Genomic DNA, 23341 nt, shown 5'->3' on the forward strand with positions numbered 1-23341 from the left:
TACAAACGAAGTCCTTATCTAATGATTAAATGGTAAGAATTCACCAAAATTATTATGGTCTGAGAATATTTATTCTTTTTAAAGACTTCATTTTAAGATTTCTAAAAATGAACCAATTTTAAACTCCATTCTGTATTAAATGCTGAAAAATGTCTTTAAAAGATCAAGATGAAATATTAGGAAGCAAAGAACATACAAGTGAGGTGGAAATTCACGAAAGTTAGATCTTCACAGTTACAATACAAGCTGATTAAGTGCTGATCTTTGTTCCTCCTCCATGTTATAAAAAATAGTTTCAGAAGCTTAAGAAGCTAATTTCAACAGTTTAATTTCAAAATGTCTTCATATAAAATAAATAATGTCAGATTTTAAGGAATCCTACTTAGGGAATTCCCTGGCAGTCCAGTGGTTAGGACTCTGTTCTCACTGCTGAGGGGCCTGGGTTCAAGCCCTGGTTGGAGAACTGAGAACCCATAAACCTGCGTGACACAGCCAACAACAACAACAAGAAAAAGGGAATCCTATTTAGATAATCCCAAATAAAAGCATGCTTGAAAACTACAGAAAAATGAACTCATTTGCAAACATGCTGCTATTTAAAGACAAAACCAAAAATACTCATATACCTATGAAATATTACAAGAAATTCTCAGACTATTCTATATAATTTCCTATATGATAAAATAATTGCAAAATGTATCAATACCCTAATCTATTAATGGAATAAACTTCTGGCAAAAGAAGTTTCAGGGGTGTTGGGGTAGAAGGAAGATTGAGAAGCAAGAAGAAACTTTCTATCAATAACATTCAACTGACATAGGTATTTTAAAAGGAGAAATTATGAGCAGGAAAAAGTTTCAAAACCTATTTTTTAAAGTCCTATTAAACTACAATTATAGAATTGTGCAATTTGGTCTGAAGAGTAATCCAGATTTGAGATAACTTCACAGAAAACAAAGAACCTGATCCATAAAAACCTACAACTAGAAAATCCTACAAGTAAAACTATGAAATATTTGATAATCCTTATTTTGATTATTATGCATCAAATTTTCAAGTGCATTGACCTAAATTATTTAGTTAAAAATTTTAACTATACACCTGCAGAAATAGACATCAGAAAATAATTTCTTACAGGTCTAGTTTTCTCTATCAGAAGTTTGTATCAAACAATCTCAAATCAACAAACCCACATTTACTCTAAGAAAAATGTAGCATTTTAATTTTGAAAGCTCTAATGAGGTTAAATATCTAATTATTCAAATATATAAGGTTAAAAAAATCCAGACATTATTTTAAATGATACATTTAATATAATAAAAGCAAATTAAGAATGCTATTATATTGACTAATGAAAATACTTTTTTCCTTAAAAACCTTTCAAAAAAATCTAAACACGTTTAATAGAATGATTATATAATACATTAAGCCTAAAACTTACTGTCGTCAAACACCCCGGCATTAGCAAGTAATAATGTGATGATTTTAGGGTCTTTTTCAAGTTGCATGACATGTTTGCTTTCGTTTGACAGGAGAGTGCATACATTAATAGCAAAGTCCACTTCATTTGGGAGTCCAGACAATAGTGAAAGCACCAGTTTATTATAATCATTTGGCGAATTGAAGTCCATAGATAGCCCATAACTTTGACGGAGATAATCTAACAAAGACAAAAAACAACAACACTATTATAAGTATATCAAGGACTAGAAATCATTTTTGGTTAATATCTTCTAAATACAAGATAGAAGTTTGCTTTCTTTCATAAAATATAAACCGAGTAGAAGTTTAGAGTCCAATTTTTGAACTCGTGAAAATTACACTCCTCAAAAAGTATTAAAATACAAGAAATATATATATTCTCTTTGATATCACTGGCAAACTATTGTATCATTATTTTATTTATTCTTGCATTTCAAGGAATTTTTTCTGATTTTTTAAGTACTATAAGCCAGAAAGCCTGGTTCCTTTGAAATTTTTAACAACATCATGTTTCAAAACACATTGCCTACCTTCTTTACCCAGTTTTGGGAGGATTACTACTTTTTCAGGTAAGATTTTTTTGACATTTAACTAAAATGTAAAGTTCATGCTTTCAGTTCTACAGTTCTAGGAGTTCTGAAAGTCTTTTAACCACAACTGCAATGGAGATAAGGGAGTATTTCTATCATCCTAAAGAAGCTTCTTTATGCTCCTTAGTAGTTGATCTGTCCCCCTTTATCCATAAACAACCATTGATCTACTTTATTTCAAAATGCCAAATAAACAGAATCACACAATACTTATATTTTTGTGTCTGATTTATTTTCATTTAGCAAAATGATGTTGAGGTTGATACACATTTTAATGTATGTATCAGTAATTGCTTTTTTATTGCTATGGGTTGTATGTCTTTATTGTTATATTATGGCTATAATACAATTTGTTTATCCACTCCCTAGCTGAAGAACATCTGGACTGTTTCCAGTTTTTAGCACTTCTGAATACAGCTGCTAATAACATTCACATACAGGACTTAGTGCAGACATACTTCTTCACATCTCTTGGATTGCTCAGTCATACAAAATGTATGTTTAACTTTGTAAGAAACTGTAAAAGTTTTCCAAAGTAGCTGTAATATCTTGTCTTTCCATCAGTGATGCATGAAAGTTCTTGGTGCTTGTGCACATCCTTGTCAGCACTTGGTACTGTCAGTTTAAAATATTCTGAACATTAGCCACTTATCTAATATTTATTTTGTAAATATTTTCTTCCAGATTGTGAGTGGTTTCCCTCTTCATTTTCTCAACAATTTCTTCAAAGAGCAGAAGGTTTAATTTTGATGAAGTCTGATTTATAAATTTTTACCTTTACAGTTCAAACTTTCGTGTTCTAACAAATCTTCTCCTAACTAAAATTTTTGTAGGAGAATTGAAACATTTTTAAAACTTTGAAGATAGGGAAGATAGGATTACAGAAAACTTATCTATAATCATAATATATATATTAGAAAATGTTGTATTTTTATAATTACTGACTCTAAACTGGTATAATTTAGGCCTTGGCAGCTATGTCCTGAGACACACACCCCTAATACATTTATCATATAAAGATCTAACTAGTGTAATGGGAAAAGGAAAGAAACAAGAGTTAGAAAACTGCTACACAAAACATTTCAGAAAAATATGGACTTGAAAAAAAATCTTTTAAGAATGTCACTAAATGGGATGCAAGTAGGAATCCATTGTCACAACATTCCACAGAAGAAAATCATGTAGGTAAGAAACTTTATTTCCCAATAGATATTTGAAGAGACACCTCTTCAATATTAAAATGTTCTAGGAATTTCTCCATTAAGTATCACAATACAGTTATAAATGAATTGACATAGATTCTTTATAATATTTAAGGTTGAACAACAATACATTGTTCATGTCTTATAATCTTGAAAAAATAAACTTCTCATATATAACATAAATATCTTGGGAAAATGTAATGTAACTTCTGTGAACATAGAAATACATTTTGGTATTTATTGCACACTGGAACTGATCATGAGATGCCAAGTTTCAGCAATACTTAAGGCTTTAGATTCCACAAAATATTCAGGCAAATTTCCAACAGAAATAAAAATCTGGAACCCATAATTCAACATCTGTCACAGTCTTGTTGTGCTTTCAATATGATCTTGGAATTGGTCTGTTTGCTACTGAAGAATAACAGATGCCACCATATACTCAATTCAATACATCCTTACGTGAATGGCTTTGCCAAAAGACATCTCCAATTAAAATAAAATAAATTAATATGATAATTATGAAAAGTCCTTTAACTATATGATGTTTGGTAAAGATTCCTTCTTAGGAATCTAATATAAGAGAAATGCTTACAAGATTTTAAGAGCCTCCCTTCCCATCCCCAAGGAGGTATGTTTGAATAGGTACAATTTTATAATAGGAATGAGATTGGGAATTTTCAATGTTCTTCACACAATGTCTATACAAACACATCACTGCTGACAAGTTTAACTGAATCTGAGATAATCAGTTCAGAGGAAAGGGAGAATTGTTCCTGGAATGTTGTTTATATTATAGATATCATACAGTACATTCTTTCCATTGATACTGGCAGTGATTGTTGTAGTTCAAGTATCTATAAGAATACAGGACATGTAAAGGAAAATCTCTGCTCAAATATTAATACAACTGATAAAATCAAAATAATAAATCTTCCTGTATAAAGCTTTTCCAAATTTAAGTAACAAAAATGTAAATGGATAGTGTGCTTGGCCTCCTTTGGCCAAAATGATTGAATTGGATTAAATGATCGCTAAAATCCTAGCTAGCTCTTAAATTCTACAGTACTATTAATTTCAATGTGTTTGTCATGTGTCAGTTTCACCTTTCAGAATTTTTCTACTAAAGATATCGCAAACAAATTTAAAAATTTTAATTTAGAAATTAATTTTTTTAATTTTAAAGGGAAAGAGAAGGTGAACAAAAAGTTCCCAGTACGATTCTGCAGAACTGACTATATCCTAATCAATATCAAGGAAGAAAGAACAAAGAAGAAAGCCAAAAGATTAGGTCCTCTTGGCAAAAAAAAAATATGCACAATTATGCAAATAAATGACAATTCTAAAATTCAAAGCAAAATATACCTAATACATTTTTGGCTGCTTAAAGTCACTGGGCAAAAGGAGTCAATAGCCTTATAAAATTTTCATTCCATATTCTATCAATGTACAATATTCTGACAATTATGAGTAGAATTGTACTTCATGCTAAATGCCAATTTAAATTTATCATATTACCTTTCAAAGTATTTAGAATAGCTTTTTTAAATGTAAGCATCTCTAGATAAATACATGTATCCACATACATCAATCCAAAGCTACACAAATCTTTTAAATGTTCTAACTAAAATATCCTAAGGCTTTTAACCTACCACTATGTAATTCTACTTTGGTGTTTATTTAAATACGCACACACATACACACTGACAGCTATGAAGCTTACTATATTTCCTTAATGGCATTTGAAAAGAATCGCTGATGAAGGATTTGTTTTATATATTGACAGTCATGTTGATTTTTTGAACACTGTCAAAATGTTGCTATGGCTCCTTCTGGGATAATAAAAAGCACCTTCAAATTCATAAATGCTGCCCTGAACACTACCTCTTTTCAGTATGAATTAGATATACTGTAGTCTGATGCTCCCAGGTAATTTCTAATAAGTCCCCAATCCTGATTCTGTCAAACATGCTACATATGTTATATAACTGCTCAGATTCTCCTTAAACAACAAAAGGCAGGCATATGACAGCATATCAGAAAGGAGTTAGTTATTATAACACCAGATTAAGAATTCTATCATTCCTTTAAAAATTGCATAGCTCTAGCAATGACTTTCAATAGACTTCTGAAATACCAGAAATAGCTTCTTTCTTGAAGTAAACCATGCTTAAATCAGGGAAGGGGGGGGGGGTGTGGGGAGATCCAGAAAAAATTTTCATTTTAAACTATATCTAATATTGAAATGGGTTAGTTTGAGAAGTGTAATAGACACCAAGATCTATTTAACCTATAAGAACAGATAGTTCTGTTGTTGCTATAATGTAGCAGTGACATAAAGTTACAGAACGGTCTTAAAGGTTACAGTACCAAGTCTCATTCAGTGTAGGAACAGCCTCTATAACATCCTTGAATTAGATAATGGTCATTAGCTCTTTCTAAAAATGGGAAGCATATTACCTAACAAACCACCTCATTTTATTTAATCAGCTTAAACAGTAAGCAAGATCTTTTACATGATGACTTAAAATGTTCTCCTTTAACAATGGTTCCCAAGGTAGCAACTTCTCATTAAAAATAAAGGTAAATTTGGTTTGCACTCACCACTGCTACAACCCCTCCCCCAAGCCTCAGTTATACAAAATCATCAGATGAAGTCTCCTCTACTGGAAATCACAGATTCTAGGAGATTCTGTTTCCTCAGCTATTACTGATTGGGAAAGAAATAGGGTCAAATTCAACATAGAGGAAACTTGAAAATAGACCATGAAAAGTTTAAATCAGTGATACTGGCACAAATGAGAGAGCTTAAACCTAATGATTACCTAAAAGATTGGTATTAATACCAATGAAGAATAATAAAGATCAAGATATCTGTATATTTTTATAAAGACTATCCTCTTGAAAAAGATATTATCTCCTCTTTTTCAGGCCAAATATTGGTGAATAAAGAAAAGACCTGCTTATCTCTTCAGAGCTCTCTTCCTAGTCATCACCTTCTGGAGCCACAAACACTGGAAATCTCATCAACTCTGCCTCGAGAACCTCTTCATTAGACTCTCAACCTGACTATTTCCAACTTGAGTCTTGCTCTTTTTTAGCTGCAGATTCCTCTATAACCATTATAAGAATGACTTGAAAATGAAAAAAATCTTAAGTCCCTGGTACCATGGCAGGAGAACAGTTCAAACATAGTAAGAAACACTTCTGAGAAATTCTGGTGCTGGGAATGCCAGGAATTGTAGAAAATTTAGTAGATGCTGTGCGTATTTTTTGGCTTCCTTAATTCTAACAGGACATTCCTCTTCTCGTTTTAGTGACAATTTAGGTTAAACTGATCTTTAATAAAAAAAAAAATTTCATTGGAAAGTATATGTATATTTGTAACTCTAAAAATTCCTGCAACTAAAGTCTTCTATGTAGGCTATGACAGACAGGGTCCTTATGCCAGTGACATGCTGATTTCTAGAAGCAGTATTAACCCAAGGCTTTCAGTATTTTCATGTGCAAAGTAAGGGACCACTTCAATTCATAGGATGATTTCTATTCTAACTCAAAACTGTGTACCTATGCCTTTTTTCATTTTCCAGTGATATTTACCTGACACACTGTGTTGCTGGTAATTGTAGGAAGATGGAATTGCACCAATAGGAAGCTGTGGTTTGGGATTGCCTGGTGGTACCTCATCATCATCCTCCCCAAAATGATGAACTTTCTCGTACTTTTCTAGGTAACTGAAATAGAAAAACAGCACAGCAGAGATTTAAAAATAGATTCATGTTGTATATTTTAACTCTTACCACATAGATCTGTTTTCTTTTTCTAGAGGCCCTAAATTTAAAAATAATAATAATATTAACAAGATACCACAAACTTCTTATATTAGTGGAAGAGTCACTTCAGCAGTAATATTGGAGACAAACTCAATGCAATAGTTCTAAAAGCGGTTTTAAATGCCTAGAAAAGACCATACTATTGTACAAATAAACATATAAAAGTAAAGACTATCAAAGGACAACTACATGTAGATAAATGACAGCACATTTTATTTACTGATTAAAACAAGTTATACATGGTCATTGTAATAACAATGTAAAAGTGAGAAGAGTCCCTGGCCTCCCCATCTCACTGATCACATGTGCCTTCAGTATATTTTTTGTGCATATTTTAACAACATATTTTAGAGATCCTGCAGGTCAATACATATAGTATTACCTCAGTCATTTCTAACAGGTGTATAATATATGCTCTGATTGATATATCATAATTTTAACTAGATCACTAGTGTTGTATTTAGCTGTGTTCAGTTTTGTTTTTTGCTATTGCAGGCCATGCAGCAATAAGCTTAATCTCAGCACTTGTTTGAATATTTTCCTCTCCATAGACAGTGGAAATGGTGTGATCACTTTAAACAGGAAATACTACCAAATTCTCACTCAAAAGTGATGTGCCCAAAACATTTTGACCAATTTATAAGACTGTTCCTGTGTTTCCCACAATATCACCATCACTGTGTATGGGCAATCTTCTTAATATTAATCAGAATTAAATATCCATATTTATAATCTATCATCACCTACCAGTTTAGAATAAGATTCCCACAAGAAAGATTTTTAAATAGGGAAGCAACTGGTCAAACCCCTGTCAAACACAATACTGTACCTAATGAACTTGTTATTATACTTCATAAAAAGCAAGCTGAAAAATACCATAGTGAAGTTCTAGATGTGATCATTTTATAGGTCTTTCCATCATTCCTGAACCAGGCAGGTATTAAGTCCATTAGTCACTATTTAAAAACCCTTTGCTTTTATAGTTAACAGACAGCTGAGATGACGGAGAGGGGTATCAATGATCTCAGAAGTATTGCTGTGTTTTTAGTAGCAAACCGTAACTTTCAAGGTAGGATGAATAAAAGTTGTAAATTTAGGTATAAAAACTAATAGCAAGGATACTCATCATAATTCTTCATTTTTCCCTTCCAGCTTTCCAAGGCACAATAATTCACATCTTGGAGACTAGAAAGGAAATAAATTGCCCCTTTCAATTCCTTCGAAGTTCTCCATATAAGCTCAGCTTGAGCAAGGAACTCTTTCCTAACTGGTAGCTTGAGAGCTAATGAACCCAACACTTTTCTCCACTGCCAGAGATACAAAAGCAGACACATATGCCCACATTTAACCCTTGAGCACTGAGGACAGTATACAGTTGCATACATTTCACCCTGATCCTATTGATGGACCCTAGCAGATAAAATTTACAGCCAAAGACTATAAATCAAAACAAAAATATGATTAAAAAGAGACAGTCTCTCTCTAGTATAGATTCATGATAGACTTATGTATGAGTCATAAATCAAACCTATCCTTTTTGAATTTCTAATGCCAAAATCATCAAAAGAAGAGTCTACACAAATTTGAACACAAATAGCTGCTCAAAAATCATGTGACATTTTCTGCAAATGAGGGTTTAATCTATGTTACATGAAATACTGCAGGCAATAGTAGTGATAGAGATATTTTACAAAGTATGTTCTTTCAGAATTGAGCTCACTGTGGAATGGTTAAAAGCAAGTTAAAGATAATTTTTCTTAACTAACATCATTTAAATAAAATCAAAATAACAATGAAAAAATAAAAATTTAAAATCAAAACCTTATACTATGTTTAAGATGCTCTTGATAACTTTGTTACTCATTATTACGCATAGTGCGTGGGAAGCCACTGCAGCAGTCACACACTACTGCAGTTCTTATGGACTGAAGCCCGCCTGGCTCCTCCGTCCATGGGATTCCCCAGGCAACAATGCTGGAGTGGGGTGCCATGCCCTTCTCCAGGGGAGCTTCCCGACCCAGGGGTAGACCACGTACGTCTCTTATGTCTTCTGCAATGGCAGGCAGGTTCTTTACCTGGGAATTCCATAATTGAGCATAGTAGATTTGAAACTTGGGGAGAAAACAACATTACTAGTAAAGAAAAACCATAAACACCTTTTTTCCTTTCTGGAACACTCAAAATGGAGCAAAAGCAAAAATGGAGTGACTGAAACACCACAAGCACTAGTAATAAACAGTATATGCTATATACATAAACCCCTCTGTAATTCAAATTTTCATACAATTTTTAAAATATATGACTTCTGGTCCCTTGACTCTCTAACTCTATTCCTCCAAATAGATTACATAATTCCAATCTCCAGAAATTTATGGCTTAGGCAAATTGTTATAATTTTTGAAATTTTTATTTCCCTGGCTTGAGGGTCAGCACTTGTTCTCATTCATGATTAAACATTCGCAACTGAGACTCGACCTTTCATAGTTCAACAGGGGGTTTGGCATCCAGTTCTGATTCTTGTTTCTCTCAATTATTAAGCATAAAGTCCTTTTTTGGTTTTCAAAGAGTTATACTTCTAAAAACTAAATTAATAGACAAGAGAAAGCAGCTAAAATACAAAGTTACATTTCCAAATCTAGGTCTTCAGATTTAATTCTCTAACATGACCCTGAGCTCATACACTGACAGATATACAGTGTTCACTCATTTAACTACAAAAAATAGACTACACATTTCTCTTTCTTCTCCAAGTCGATTACATTGCTTTGAATAGTTGATATATTTTAATCAAACAGGTATTTACAGACCTCATTCAGTAATCTACCTAATACATGACATATTTGACTCAAGACTAGTAAAATATTGAAATCCAGATGGCAGTTACTCTCTCAACAGGTGACTCAGAAAACAAGGTTCCTTAGCTCAACATTAGGTACAGACAACTGGGGTGAAATGCATCTTCTTTTTTCAGCTTGGCCCCAGTTTATTTTGTGGTGGATTCTATGCCATACATGACAGACTTAAAGGATGAAGGCCAAATGTGAACATTTAACGTAAGAATTATTTTAAATGGCACTACTCAATTAAAGTTTAATATGTAGGACCAATACAGTGGGAGGAAGAGTCATTTCAAGAAGCATCAAATAACATAGGCAGTAAAGTTATGAATGCAGAAAAATTTAACCTCCTGTAGTATCTGACAGATTAAGTACTCAAAAAATTAGTTCACACAAGATTTAAATAGAATCACCAATAAGACTGATTTATTAGATACACAATGATTTTCTTTTCAAATCTCCACAAAGATTATTAAACTAACCATATGCCAAGTCACATAGAAAACCACAATAAATTTAAGATTATATACTGTAAAAGGCACATTCTGTAATTGCAATCAATTGAAAGAAATTTATCCCCTGGAAAATTAAAAATAACTTTATGATTTTATGTAAAAGTAGAGAAACTACTACAACAGTACCCATCAGCAGATTTCAAAATTCATGGTAAAAAAAAAAAAAAAAGAGAGAAAAATTCATGGTCAACCTTGTTTCATCTATAACACAATTACCAGCTTCACAATACTTTCCAGATTATTTTAAAGCAATTCCCAGGTACCTCATAACTTTATTTATAAATATTTTGGTAGAATTCTTAAAAATTAAAAAATGCATGTAATATTTATATAAAATTATATAATATATATATTAAAGTTTTTATTTTTTTAATTTTTATTTTTACTTTATTTTACTTCACAATACTGTATCAGTTTTGCCATACATTGACATGAATCCACCACGGGTGTACATGAGTTTCCAATCCTTAACCCCTCTCCCACCTCCCACCCTATATCATCGCTCTGGATCATCCCCGTGCACCAGCCCCAAGCTAAGTTTTTATATAAAACTTTTGAAATGTTTTTGGAAAAGATGACAGTTCAAGGAATGAATATTAATCTTTCCTTAAATCCAATTGTAATGAACTTTAAAGAGTAAAAATTGAGGGATACTGCATAATTTCTAACTTAGAAAACTTTCAGAAATTCTGGTTCATTAAAAGCAACTTCAAGGATTTATAAGATTAACTTGCAAAACAATTCTTGAAGAGAGTAAGATGTTCTAGTGGAAAGTAGAGGATATCTTAAGCCAAAACGCATAAAAAGGCAACTTCAATTGGGATTTCCTTTAGCCACTAAGGATCAATAAAATATGAGAATGTTTCTGATAAAGGGATCAGAATGACAATTGTTTAAGAAAAAGTTGAGTTGAACTCAGTGGCTGTCAAAAGAAGCAAAGTCCTTTAAACTTCACCTTGAAGCTTGTCAAAATGAACCCAAAGATCCAGGGATGTGGAGCGTCTCTCAGAAGCACTAGCATGAAAAGACTGGCATAATCAGGAAATGGGACCCCTATTGATGTGGCATGTAAGTAACTTTCAAGATCAAACATCCTAGCACAAAAATCAAGAATACTGACTTGCAAACCAACAACGTAAGGAACAACATTTCTTTGCCCAGGATTATCCCTGCAAAGCAGACAATGAAAAAGTAGATTTGACAATGTAAAAGTCACCTCAGTAATGTAGATGGCATGCTCGAGAAATGGCTTCTTAAAGAGACGGAAAGGATGACAACAGTGGGGTGGATAAAAATGAAACATGCATGATAAACAGCACGTCAAACATGGGGGGAAATAGTAGTCCTGAAGAAAAGACCAGAATACAGTAAACAGAAGCATTATCACTGATATAAGAGAAAAATTTCTTTAGGTAAAAAAGGCTTAACGGGTATATCATAAAGGTCCCTGGGGTGTCAGGGTGCAAGGATCATCAAGCAAAAATTAATGAAAAGAAAAAACACTCAGACATATATTGATGATATATGCAAGCTCCAAAGATAAAGTCAATTCTAGAAATATCCAGAATTACCCTACTCCTTTGATTATTCTATTCTTATTTACACAGGAAGAGTAATCAAATGAGTTTATTCTTATAGTTAATATTAAGGGAAATATTTCTTGGGAATATTTCTACAACTGTTTAACAACCAAAGTAAAGTCAAGATTATTACTTTCCAAATAACGAGAGAGAAATAAACACATTAATGTATGTAATATGCAGAGAAAAGTAGAAGAAGAAGAATATCTTGTGATGTAACAATTATATTCTTATTCATATATCCTAGAGAAAAATGGAAACAAATCAAATATTCACAAATGATAGGATGAAGAAAAATACTGTGGCATATTCATATAGTGAAATATGATATGTTAGTAAAAATTAGGTAACTAACACAGATCAATGAAAATAGCCAACAACAAAATGTTAAGATAAATCATATCAGAATAATACTGATTTTATTCCATTTATATAAAGATCATAAGCAAAAAGTTAAATACTTTCTTTAGCAATAGACAAGTAAGAGAAAAGAAAAGCCAAATAATTATCACCCAAAAAATAAGCTATAATTTATCCCTCAGGAGAGAAAGACAATAAAAAAACACACATATGGTTTCAAAGTATTCAGTTGAGTTCAGTTCAGTTGCTCAGTCGTGTCCAACTCTTTGCGACCCCATGAATTGCAAAACGCCAGGCCTCCCTGTCCATCACCAACTGCTGGAGTTCACTCAGACTCATGTCCATAGAGTCGGTGATGCCATCCAGCCATCTCATCCTCTGTCGTCCCCTTTTCCTCCTGCCCCCAATCCCTCCCAGCATCAGAATCTTTTTCAATGAGCCAACTCTTTGCATGAGGTGGCCAAAGTATTTGCATCAGCTTCAGCATCAGTACTTCCAGAGAACACCCAGGACTGATCTCCTTTAGGATGGACTGGTTGGATCTCCTTGCAGTCCAAGGGACTCTCAAGAGTCTTCTCCAACACCACAGTTCAAAAGCATCAATTTTTCGGCACTCAGCTTTCTTCACAGTCCAACTCTCACATCCATACATGACCACAGGAAAAACCACAGCCTTGACTAGACAGACCTTTGTTGGCAAAGTAATGTCTCTGCTTTTTAATATTCTATCTAGGTTGGTCATAACTTTCCTTCCAAGGAGTAAGCGTCTTCTAATTTCATGGCTGCAATCACCATCTGCAGTGATTTTGGAGCCCAAAAAAATAAAGTCTGCCACTGTTTCCACTGTTTCCCCATCTATTTCCCAGGAAGTGATAGGACCAGATGCCATGATCTTAATTTTCTGAATGTTGAGCTTTAAGCCAACTTTTCACTCTCCTCTTTCACTTTCATCAAGAGGCGTTTTAGTTCCTCTTCACTTTCTGCCATAAGGGTGGTGTCTTCTGCACATCTGAGGTTATTGATATTTCTACCAGCAATCTTGATTCCAGCTTGTGCTTCTTCCAGTCCAGCGTTTCTCATGATGTACTCTGCACAGAAGTTAAATAAGCAGGGTGACAATATACAGCCTTGATGTACTCCTTTTCCTATTTGGAACCAGTCTGTTGTTCCATGTCCACTTCTAACTGTTGCTTCCTGATCTGGATACAGGTTTCTCAAGGGGCAGGTTAGGTGGTCTGGTATTCCCATCTCTTTCAGAATTTTCCACAGATTATTATGATCCACACAGTCAAAGGCTTTGGCATAGTCAATAAAGCAGAAATAGATGTTTTTCTGGAACTCTCTTGCTTTTTCCATCATCCAGCAGATGTTGGCAATTTGATCTCTGGTTCCTCTGCCTTTTCTAAAACCAGCTTGAACAGCTGGAAGTTCACGGTTCATGTATTGCTGAAGCCTGGCTTGGAGAATTTTGAGCATTACTTTACTGGCGTGTGAGATGAGTGCAATTGTGCAGGAGTTTGAGCATTCTTTGGCATTGCCTTTCTTTGGAATTGGAATGAAAACAGACCTTTTCCAGTCATGTGGCCACTGCTGGGTTTTCCAAACTTGCTGGCATATTGAGTGCAGCACTTTCACAGCATCATCTTTTTATTTACCAGGTTCTCTTTTTTTAAAAAAAGGAAATTCACAAAAAACTACGTTTTGGTGAGTCTTTAAAGGAAAGTTGTAACAGAGAAGATATACTCTCATAAGCAAATAGCTTAAGAAACTTTTCAGAAAAGCACATTAAATCTACTTAAGGCCACAATGAAGAAACAGTTACTTTAGTGGGAAGGGGTGGAAGAAGCTGGGGGAGGGGATGAGGGAAGATAGAAGAAAAGGAAGAAGAGAAAGAGGTCAGGGAGAGAAGATTATAAAAGTAAGGTGACCACTTATCATGTACTGCTCAAGTACAGGCATGTGAATGTAGCAAAGAAACTGAAGTCACAATCACCAAAAATGACACAACATGATCTCAATGCGATCAATCATATTTTTTTAAAAAGGTCTCTGAAATAAGGCAAAATCTTCAAATGTACTTCATAATGAGATGTGAAGTGACAGAAAAATATTCTGTGCCACAAAGGTCAAATGGCTTTTTAGTGAAGAATACTTAAAAGTGCTACCAATCTTAAGAGTTACACACTTTACTTTTGATAAGTCCCAAAATTGCTGACTTTTCTTGTCACAACATTAGGTGATGAGCAGTATCTTACCTAAACATATAATTCAGAAAACAAAAAGACATTTAATCTGCCCTTTAAAATAAAACTGAAATTTTGACAATGAAAAGAAAGTAATCACTTTTTAAAAGAAACCCATGCTATGGAGAAAGTTTATTTTAAAAAATGGGGGAATGTTTTTTAAAAAGAATTTTGGATCCATGTGATCTTTTTTGCTAAAAAACCTTTGTACAAGTCTTAAAACTGCAATAAACTATATTAAAAGTCTATGTACACTTAAGTAGGTAAGAGAATTTTTCCAAATTATGTAAAAATCTCCCCAAATTCTCTGGGCTTAGGACCCTTTATAAACTTCTTTAAAAAATTAAAGTCACAAGAATACTATAAACAATTCCTATGTCCTCAATTCAGATACATCAATTGTTTACACATTGCTTATTTGCCTTATGATATTCTTTTCACTCAACCCCTTTCCCTCCCTCCCTCCCACCTCCCCTTGACACACACACACAGTTTTTTCAAACCATTTAAATTATTTCTCTTTCTTTTTCATATGCTTGACATTTTAAATAACTGAGGGCAGTTACTTTGCAGAAAATCCTTCAATTTAAATTTATCTGATGCCTCTTCATTATTAAATTAGATGCTGAAAATGTCCTTCTCGCCCAAGTACCAAAGAAGTAAGATGGCTGCCATGGAGGCTTCCCAGTCAAGAATCTGCCTGCAATACAGGAGACAAAGGTTTGATCCCTGGGTTGGGAAGATGCCCTGGAGAAACAAATGGCACACAACTCCAGTATTCTTGCCTGGGAAATCTCAGACAAAGGAGCCTGGCAGGCTACATTCCCTGTAGTCACAGAACAGTCAGACATGACTCAGCACCTAAACAACAACCACCACAGAAGTAAATGCAGAAGCTAGTACATGTGGTGGTGGTGGTTTACTCGCTAATTGCTGTCTGACTCTTGCGATTCCATGTACTGTAGTCTCTCAGGAACTCAATCCATGGGACACTCTCCAGGCAACAATACTAGAGTGGGTTGCCATTTCCTCCTCCAAGGGATCTGACAGAACAAAAAATTGAACCAGCGTCTCCTGCACTACAGGTAGATAAGTTACCGACTGGCCTATGAGAAAAGCCCAGTAAATTCCGTCGCTCAGCCGTGTCCAACTCTTTGTGACCCCATGGACTGCAGCATCCCAGGCTTCCATGTCCATCACCAACTCGCAGAAACTACTAAAACTCAAGTCTATCAAGGCAAACTGATAGTGGTCAATCAGGAGATGGCAAGAATGAACGTCGACATTCTAGGAATCAGTGAAATAAATTGGACTGGGATGGGTGAATTTAACTGAGATGACCATTATATCTACTACTGCAGGCAGGAATCCCTGAGAAAAAATGGAGTAGCCATCATGGTCAACAGAAGAGTCCGAAATGCAGTACTTGGATGCAACCTCAAAAACGACAGAATGATCTCTGTTCGTTTCCAAGGAAAATCATTCAATATCACAGTAATCCAAGTCTATGCCCCAATCAGTAACACTAAAGAAACTGAAGTTGAACGGTTCTATGAAGACCTACAAGACCTTTTAGAACTAACACCCAAAAAAGATGTCCTTGTCATTATAGGGGACTGGAATGCAAAAGTAGGAAGTCAGGAAACACCAAGAGTAACAGGTAAATTTGGCCTTGGAATACAGAATGAAGCAGGACAAAGGCTAATAGAGTTTGCCAAGAGAACGCACTGGTCATAGCAAACACCCTCTTCCAACAACAGAAGTCTTTACACATGGACTTCACCAGATGGTCAACACCAAAATCAGATTGATTATATTCTATGCAGCCAAAGATGGAGAAGCTCTATACAGTCAGCAAAAACAAGACTGGGAGCTGACTGTGGCTCAGATCACGAACTCCTTATTGCCAAATTCAGATGTAAATTGAAGAAAGTAGGGAAAACCACTAGACCATTCAGGTATGACCTAAATCAAATCCCTTATGATTATACAGTGGAAGTGAGAAATAGATTTCAGGGACTAGATCTGATAAACAGAGTGCCTGATGAACTATGGACAGAGGTTCATGACACTGTACAGGAGACAGGGATCAAGACCATCCCCATGCAAAAGAGCAAAATGGCTGTCTGGGGAGGCCTTTCAAATAGCTGTGAAAAGAAGAGAAGTGAAAAGCAAAGGAGAAGAGGAAAGATATAAGCATCTGAATGCAGAGTTCCAAAGAACAACAACGAAGCCTTCCTCAGCGATCAATGCAAAGAAATAGAGGAAAACAACAGAATGGGAAAGACTAGAGATCTCTTCTACAAAATTAAGAGATACCAAGGGTACATTCCATGGGGTCATGAAGAGTCGGACACGACTAAGTGACTTCACTTTCACTTTTCACTTTCATGCACTGGAGAAGGAAATGGCAACCCACTCCAGTGTTCTGGCCTGGAGATTCCCAGGGACGGGGGAGCCTGGTAGGCTGCCGTCTTGTGGGGTCGCACAGAGTCGGACACGACGGAAGCAACTTAGCAGCAGCAGCAGCAGCAGCAGCAGCAAGGGAAAATTTCATGCAAAGATGGGCTCGATAAAGGACAGAAATGGTATGGACCTAACAGAAGCAGAAGATATGAAGAAGAGGTGGCAAGAATACAAAGAAGAACTGTACAAAAAGGTCTTCATGACCAAGATAATCACGACGGTGTGATCACTAACCTAGAGACACATCCTGGAATGTGCAGTCAAGTGAGCCTTAGAGAGCATCACTACGAACAAAGCTAGTGGAGGTGATGGAATTCCAGTGGAGCTATTTCAAATCCTGAAAGATGATGCTGTAAAAATGCTGCACTCAATATGCCAGCAAGTTTGGAAAACTCAGCAGTGGCCACATGACTGGAAAAGGTCCGTTTTCATTCCAATTCCAAAGAAAGGCAATGCCAAAGAATGCTCAAACTCCTGCACAACTGCACTCATCTCAAACGCCAGTAAAGTAATGCTCAAAATTCTCCAAGCCAGGCTTCAGCAATACGTGAACCATGAACTTCCTGCTGTTCAAGCTGGTTTTAGAAAAGGCAGAGGAACCAGAGATCAAATTGCCAACATCTGCTAGATGATGGAAAAAGCAAGAGAGTTCCAGAAAAACATCTATTTCTGCTTTATTGACTATGCCAAAGCCTTTGACTGTGTGGATCACAATAATCTGTGGAAAATTCTGAAAGAGATGGGAATACCAGACCAGATGACCTGCCCCTTGAGAAACCTGTATCCAGATCAGGAAGCAACAGTTAGAAGTGGACATGGAACAACAGACTGGTTCCAAATAGGAAAAGGAGTACATCAAGGCTATATATTGTCACCCTGCTTATTTAACTTCTATGCAGAGTACATCATGAGAAACGCTGGGCTGGAAGAAGTACAAGCTGGAATCAAGATTGCTGGGAGAAATATCAATAACCTCAGATGTGCAGAAGACACCACCCTTATGGCAGAAAGTGAAGAGGAACTAAAAAGCCTCTCGATGAAAGTGAAAGAGAAGGGTGAAAAGTTGGCTTAAAACTCAACATTCAGAAAACTAAGATCATGGCATCTGGTCCTATCACTTCAGGGGAACCATATGGAGAAACAGTGGAAACAGTGTCAGACTTTATTTTTTTGGGCTCCAAAATCACTGCAGATGGTGACTGCAGCCATAAAATTAGAAGACGCTTACTCCTTGGAAGAAAAGTTATGACCAACCTAGATAGAATATTAAAAAGCAGAGACATTACTTTGCCAACAAAGGTCCGTCTAGTCAAGGCTATGGTTTTTCCTGTGGTCATGTATGGATGTGAGAGTTGGACTGTGAAGAAAGCTGAGTGCCGAAAAATTGATGCTTTTGAACTGTGGTGTTGGAGAAGACTCTTGAGAGTCCCTTGGTCTGCAAGGAGATCCAACCAGTCCATCCTAAAGGAGATCAGTCCTGGGTGTTCTCTGGAAGTACTGATGCTGAAGCTGATGCAAATACTTTGGCCACCTCATGCAAAGAGTTGGCTCATTGAAAAAGATTCTGATGCTGGGAGGGATTGGGGGCAGGAGGAAAAGGGGACGACAGAGGATGAGATGGCTGGATGGCATCACCGACTCAATGGACATGAGTCTGAGTAAACTCCAGCAGTTGGTGATGGACAGGGAGGCCTGGCGTTTTGCAATTCATTGGGTCGCAAAGGGTTGGACACGACTTAGTGACTGAACTGAGCTGATTGAGTTGGTGATGCCATCAAACCATCTCATCCTCTGTCATTTCCCTTCTCTTCCTGCCTTCAATCTTTCCCAGCATCAGTGTTTTTTCCAATGAGCAGTCTTTGCATCAGGTAGCCATAGTATTGGAGTTTCAGCTAAAGGATCAGTCCTTCCAGTGAATATACAAGACTGATTTCCTTTAGGATTGACTAGTTTGATTTCCCTGCAGTCCAAGGGACTCTCCAACACCATAGTTGAAAAGCATCAATTCTTCAGCACTCAGCTTTCTTTATAGTCCAACTCTCACATCCATACATGACAACTGGAAAAACTATAGCTTTGACTAGATGGACCTTTGTTGGTAATGTCTCTGCTTTTGAATATTCTGTCCAGGTTGGTCATAACTTTTCTATGAAGGAGTAAGTGTCTTTTAGTTTCATGGCTGCAGTCACCATCTACAGTGATTTTGGAACCCAAGAAAGTAGTTTGTCACTGTTTCACTATTTCCCTATTTGCCATGATGTGATGGGACCGGATGCCATGATCTTAGTTTTTTGAATGTTGAATTTTAAGTCCCATTTTTTCACTCTCCTCTTTAATTTTCATCAAGAGGCTTGCCACTTCCTCCCATAAGGGTGGTGTCATTTGTGTATATGAGGTTATTGATATTGCTCCTGGCAACCTTGATTCCAGCTTGTGCTTCATCCAGATCAGCATTTCATATGATATATTCTGCATGAAAGGTAAATAAGCAATGTGACATTATGCTGCTTGTCTCACTCCTGTCCCTATTTGGAACCAGTCTGTTGTTCCAGGTCCAGTTCAAACTGTTGCTTCCTGACCTGCATACAGATTTCTCAGGAGGCAGGTCAGGTGGTCTGGTATTCCCATCTATTGAAGAATTTTCCACAGTTTGTTATGATCCACAGTTAAAGGCTTTCGTGTAGTAAATAAAGCATAAGTAGATGTTTTTCTGGAACTGTCTTGCTTTTTCCATGATCCAACGGATGTTGGCAATTTGATCTCTGGTTCCTCTGCCTTTTCTAAAACCAGCTTGAACATCTGGAAGTTCACGGTTCATGGACTGTTGAAGCCAGGTTTGGAGAATTTCGAGGATTGCTTTGCTAGGGTTAAGATGAGTGCATTGTGCAGTAGTTTGAATGTTCTTTGGCATTGCGTTTCTTTGGGAATGGAATGAAAACTGACTCTTTCCAGTCCTGTGGCCACTGCTGGGTTTTCCAAATTTGCTGGTATATTGAGTGCAGCATTTCCACAGCATCATCTTTCAGGATCTGAAATAGCTAAACTGGGATTCTATCACCTCCACTAGCTTTGTTTGTCGTGATGCTTCCTAAAGCCCACTTGACTTCGCATTCCAGGATATCTGGTTGCACATGAGTGATAATACCATCTTGGTTAACTGGGGCATGAAGATCTGTTTTGTATCATTCTTCTGTGTATTCTTGCCACCTCTTCTTAATATCTTCTGCTTCTCTTAGGTCCATACCATTTGTGTCCTTTATTATGCCCAGCTTTGCATGAAATGTTCTCTTGGTATCAAGAGAACCAAGAGAACATTTTTCTGAAAGAGATCTCTAGTCTTTTTTTTTTTTTTTTTTTTGAAAGAGATCTCTAGTCTTTCCCTTTCTACTGTTTTCCTCTATTTCTTTGCACTGGTCACTGAGGAAAGCTTTCTTATCTCTCTCCTTGCTATACATTCGAACTCTGCATTCAGATGGGTATATATCTTTCCTTTTCTCTTTTGCCTTTCACTTCTCTTCTTTTCTCAGCTATTTGTAAGGCTTCCTCAGACAACTATTTTCCATTTTTGCATTTCTTTTTGTTGGGGATGGTCTTGATTAGTGCCTCCTGTACAATGTTGTGAACCTCTGTCCATAGTTCATCAGGCACTCTGTCTATCAGATCTAGTCCCTTGAATCTATTTCTCACTTCCATTGTATAATTGTAAGGGATTTGATTTAGGTCCTACCTGAATGCCACAGTGGTTTTCCCTACTTTCTTCAATGTAAGTCTGAATTTGGCAGTAAGGAGTTCATGATCTGAGCCACAGTCAGCTCCTTGTCTTGTTTTTGCTGACTCTATCAAGTTTCTCCATCTTTGGCTGCAAACAATATAATCAATCTGATTTCGGTATTGATCCTTTGGTAATGTCCACGTGTAGAGTTGTCTCTTGTGTTGTTGGAAGAGGGTGTTTGCTACGACCAGTGCGTTCTTTTGGCAAAACTGTCAGCCTTTTCGCTGGTTCCTTTTGTACTCCAAGGCCAAGTGTGCCTGTTACTCCAGGTATCTCTTGACTTCCTACTTTTGCATTCCAGTCCCCTATGATGAAAAGGACATCTTTTTGGGGTGTTAGTTCTACAAGGTCTTGTAGGTACTCCATAGAACTGTTCAGCTCCTTACCACTACTGGTATGGGCATTAAGTCACTATTAAGTGAAGTCGCTGAGTCGTGTCTGACTCTTTGTGACCCCATGGACTGTAGCCTACCAGGCTTCTCCGTTCGTGGGATTTTCCAGGCAAGACTATTGGAGTGGATTACCATTTCCTTCCCCAGGGGATCTTCCTTACCCAGGGATCAAACCCCGGTCTCCCGCATTGTAGGCAGACGCTTTACCCTCTCAGCATAGACCTGGACTATCGTGATACTGAATGGTTTGCCTTGGAAACAAAAAGAGATCATTCTGTCATTTTTGAGATTGCACCCACATACTGCATTTTGGACTGTTTCATTGACTAGAGGGCTACTCCATTTCTTCTAAGCGATCTTGCCCGCAGTAGGTAATGGTCATCTGAATTAAATCTGTCCATTCCAGTCCATTTTAGCTCACCAATTCCTAAAACGTTAACGTTTACTCTTGCCATCTCCTGTTTGACGACTTCCAATTTACCAATATATACAGTAGGTTGAGAGGGAAGCCCAACCTAGCACATATGTTGTTCTAAACTGTTCAACAGTAATTTCTCCAGGTAGTCTACAGTCCTTTCAGTATGTAGATGCAGGTCTATTTTGGAAGTTGTTTAAAAATTATAATTTTAAATATTATCTCTTTTTAATTTTCCTAATTCAGTTTTACATGTATGTTGACCCTTTTACCTCATTTCCATTTCAATCACTTTCTCTTTTATTTAATTCATTTTCATTTTAATTATTTTTCTGCTTTTCTTAAATGTCTTTTATTAAATTTCAGTCAAATCCATTCCCCCTTAGGCATCTTGAAATTTTGAATTCATTTCTAAGATGATTTTTATCTTTTTCTCCCATGATTTTTCTTGGGTTCAATCAACTCTCTTCTCATTTCCTTCTAGGTTTCTTTGCTTGTGATTTCATGGGACTTTGAAGAATAAATTTTTTGTTTCCTTTTTTGCTTTTAGGTTTATGATTTTAATTGGTTTTTCATATCTCCAAATGCTTATTTCAGGTTATTTTATTCAGTTCAGAGCACTGTTACAATATTCTACTGCTGTGTAGCTGTTATCTTTGGAGGGAAGGGATTTCATCTACTGAGATATTTTGATTCTCACATTATATTTTCTTCCTATGGTAGCTTTCCATAAATTTAGGAGGCTTTCATTTATTGTGGCTTTGATTCATAAGAATCCTATTTCAAGAGCCCCCTCTTTTATTTTATACAGGAAAGTGTAATTTCTTTAATGAATGATTTTTTTTTTTTTTTTTTTTGGTGGTGGTGATGTGAAAACGTTGGTGGTGGAGACTGTGTATCCTCCAATTTGGGGGAAGTGGTTTCCATTTTATCTTGCAGAACCTTACATTTCTCCCTTTTGGTTCTTTTCCTTCATTATCCAATCTCCAAATCATGCTTTTCCTTCTCTTTAATGTTCTCCTCTCCCAGAAAAAAACTGTCCTTCAATGGCAACCACCCTCAAATATCACACAGACTTTTAAGGCTAGGATGTATCTACTGGGACTCTTATGCATAAAAATGTGACAGTAACCCAAAATTTGCAAGAAAGACTGATCTCAGGGCAAGATGGAAAACAATGTTAAATTTCAACAGAAAAACAATGTAGCTAACAAAAGGAATTAAGAAATGGAGAATTATAGTTTATTATGTGTACACAATGATGCATTTGTTCAATTTTCATCCATGTATCACTCTTTCATTATGGAAAAGCAACCTATTAAAATAAGCTGAATATAGAAACAGACATTTCAATCACATTGACATTTCCGAAAAGTTGAAGTTTATGGCTCAGATTAAATAGTATTTCATCATTCACTCAACAAATACTTATCAAGAATTTACTATGTGCCAGACATTTGGAATGCTGGACAAATAAAGCAGATAAACAAGTATCCTCATCTAACATTCTCATGGGGGAGAGAAATAAACAATGATAAACTTACATTTTAAGATCACAAAAACTTTATATGGTTAATAAGTAAAATCTAAAATGTAATTTATTTCACTTTCAGCATTGTATCAAATTTTTTTTAGGTATTTCTGCCCCACTAGT

The 23341-nt window shown here is 35.9% G+C and overlaps 1 protein-coding gene across 1 annotated transcript in view; it reads right to left on the reverse strand.

Moving 5' to 3' along the window:
* The window catches only part of ARID2 (AT-rich interaction domain 2), a 207613-nt gene that overhangs the window by 84859 nt on the left and 99413 nt on the right, over positions 1-23341 (reverse strand). The window contains exons 4-5 of the mRNA XM_069584502.1: positions 6875-7008; positions 1442-1660 (exon numbers count right to left, since the gene is read on the reverse strand). Coding sequence (XP_069440603.1) covers positions 1442-1660; positions 6875-7008 — 353 coding nt within the window. The remainder of the gene's footprint in view (positions 1-1441; positions 1661-6874; positions 7009-23341) is intronic.

The sequence above is a fragment of the Ovis canadensis genome, chromosome 3 (assembly GCF_042477335.2).
Source record: "Ovis canadensis isolate MfBH-ARS-UI-01 breed Bighorn chromosome 3, ARS-UI_OviCan_v2, whole genome shotgun sequence".
Taxonomy (NCBI): Eukaryota; Metazoa; Chordata; class Mammalia; order Artiodactyla; family Bovidae; genus Ovis; species Ovis canadensis.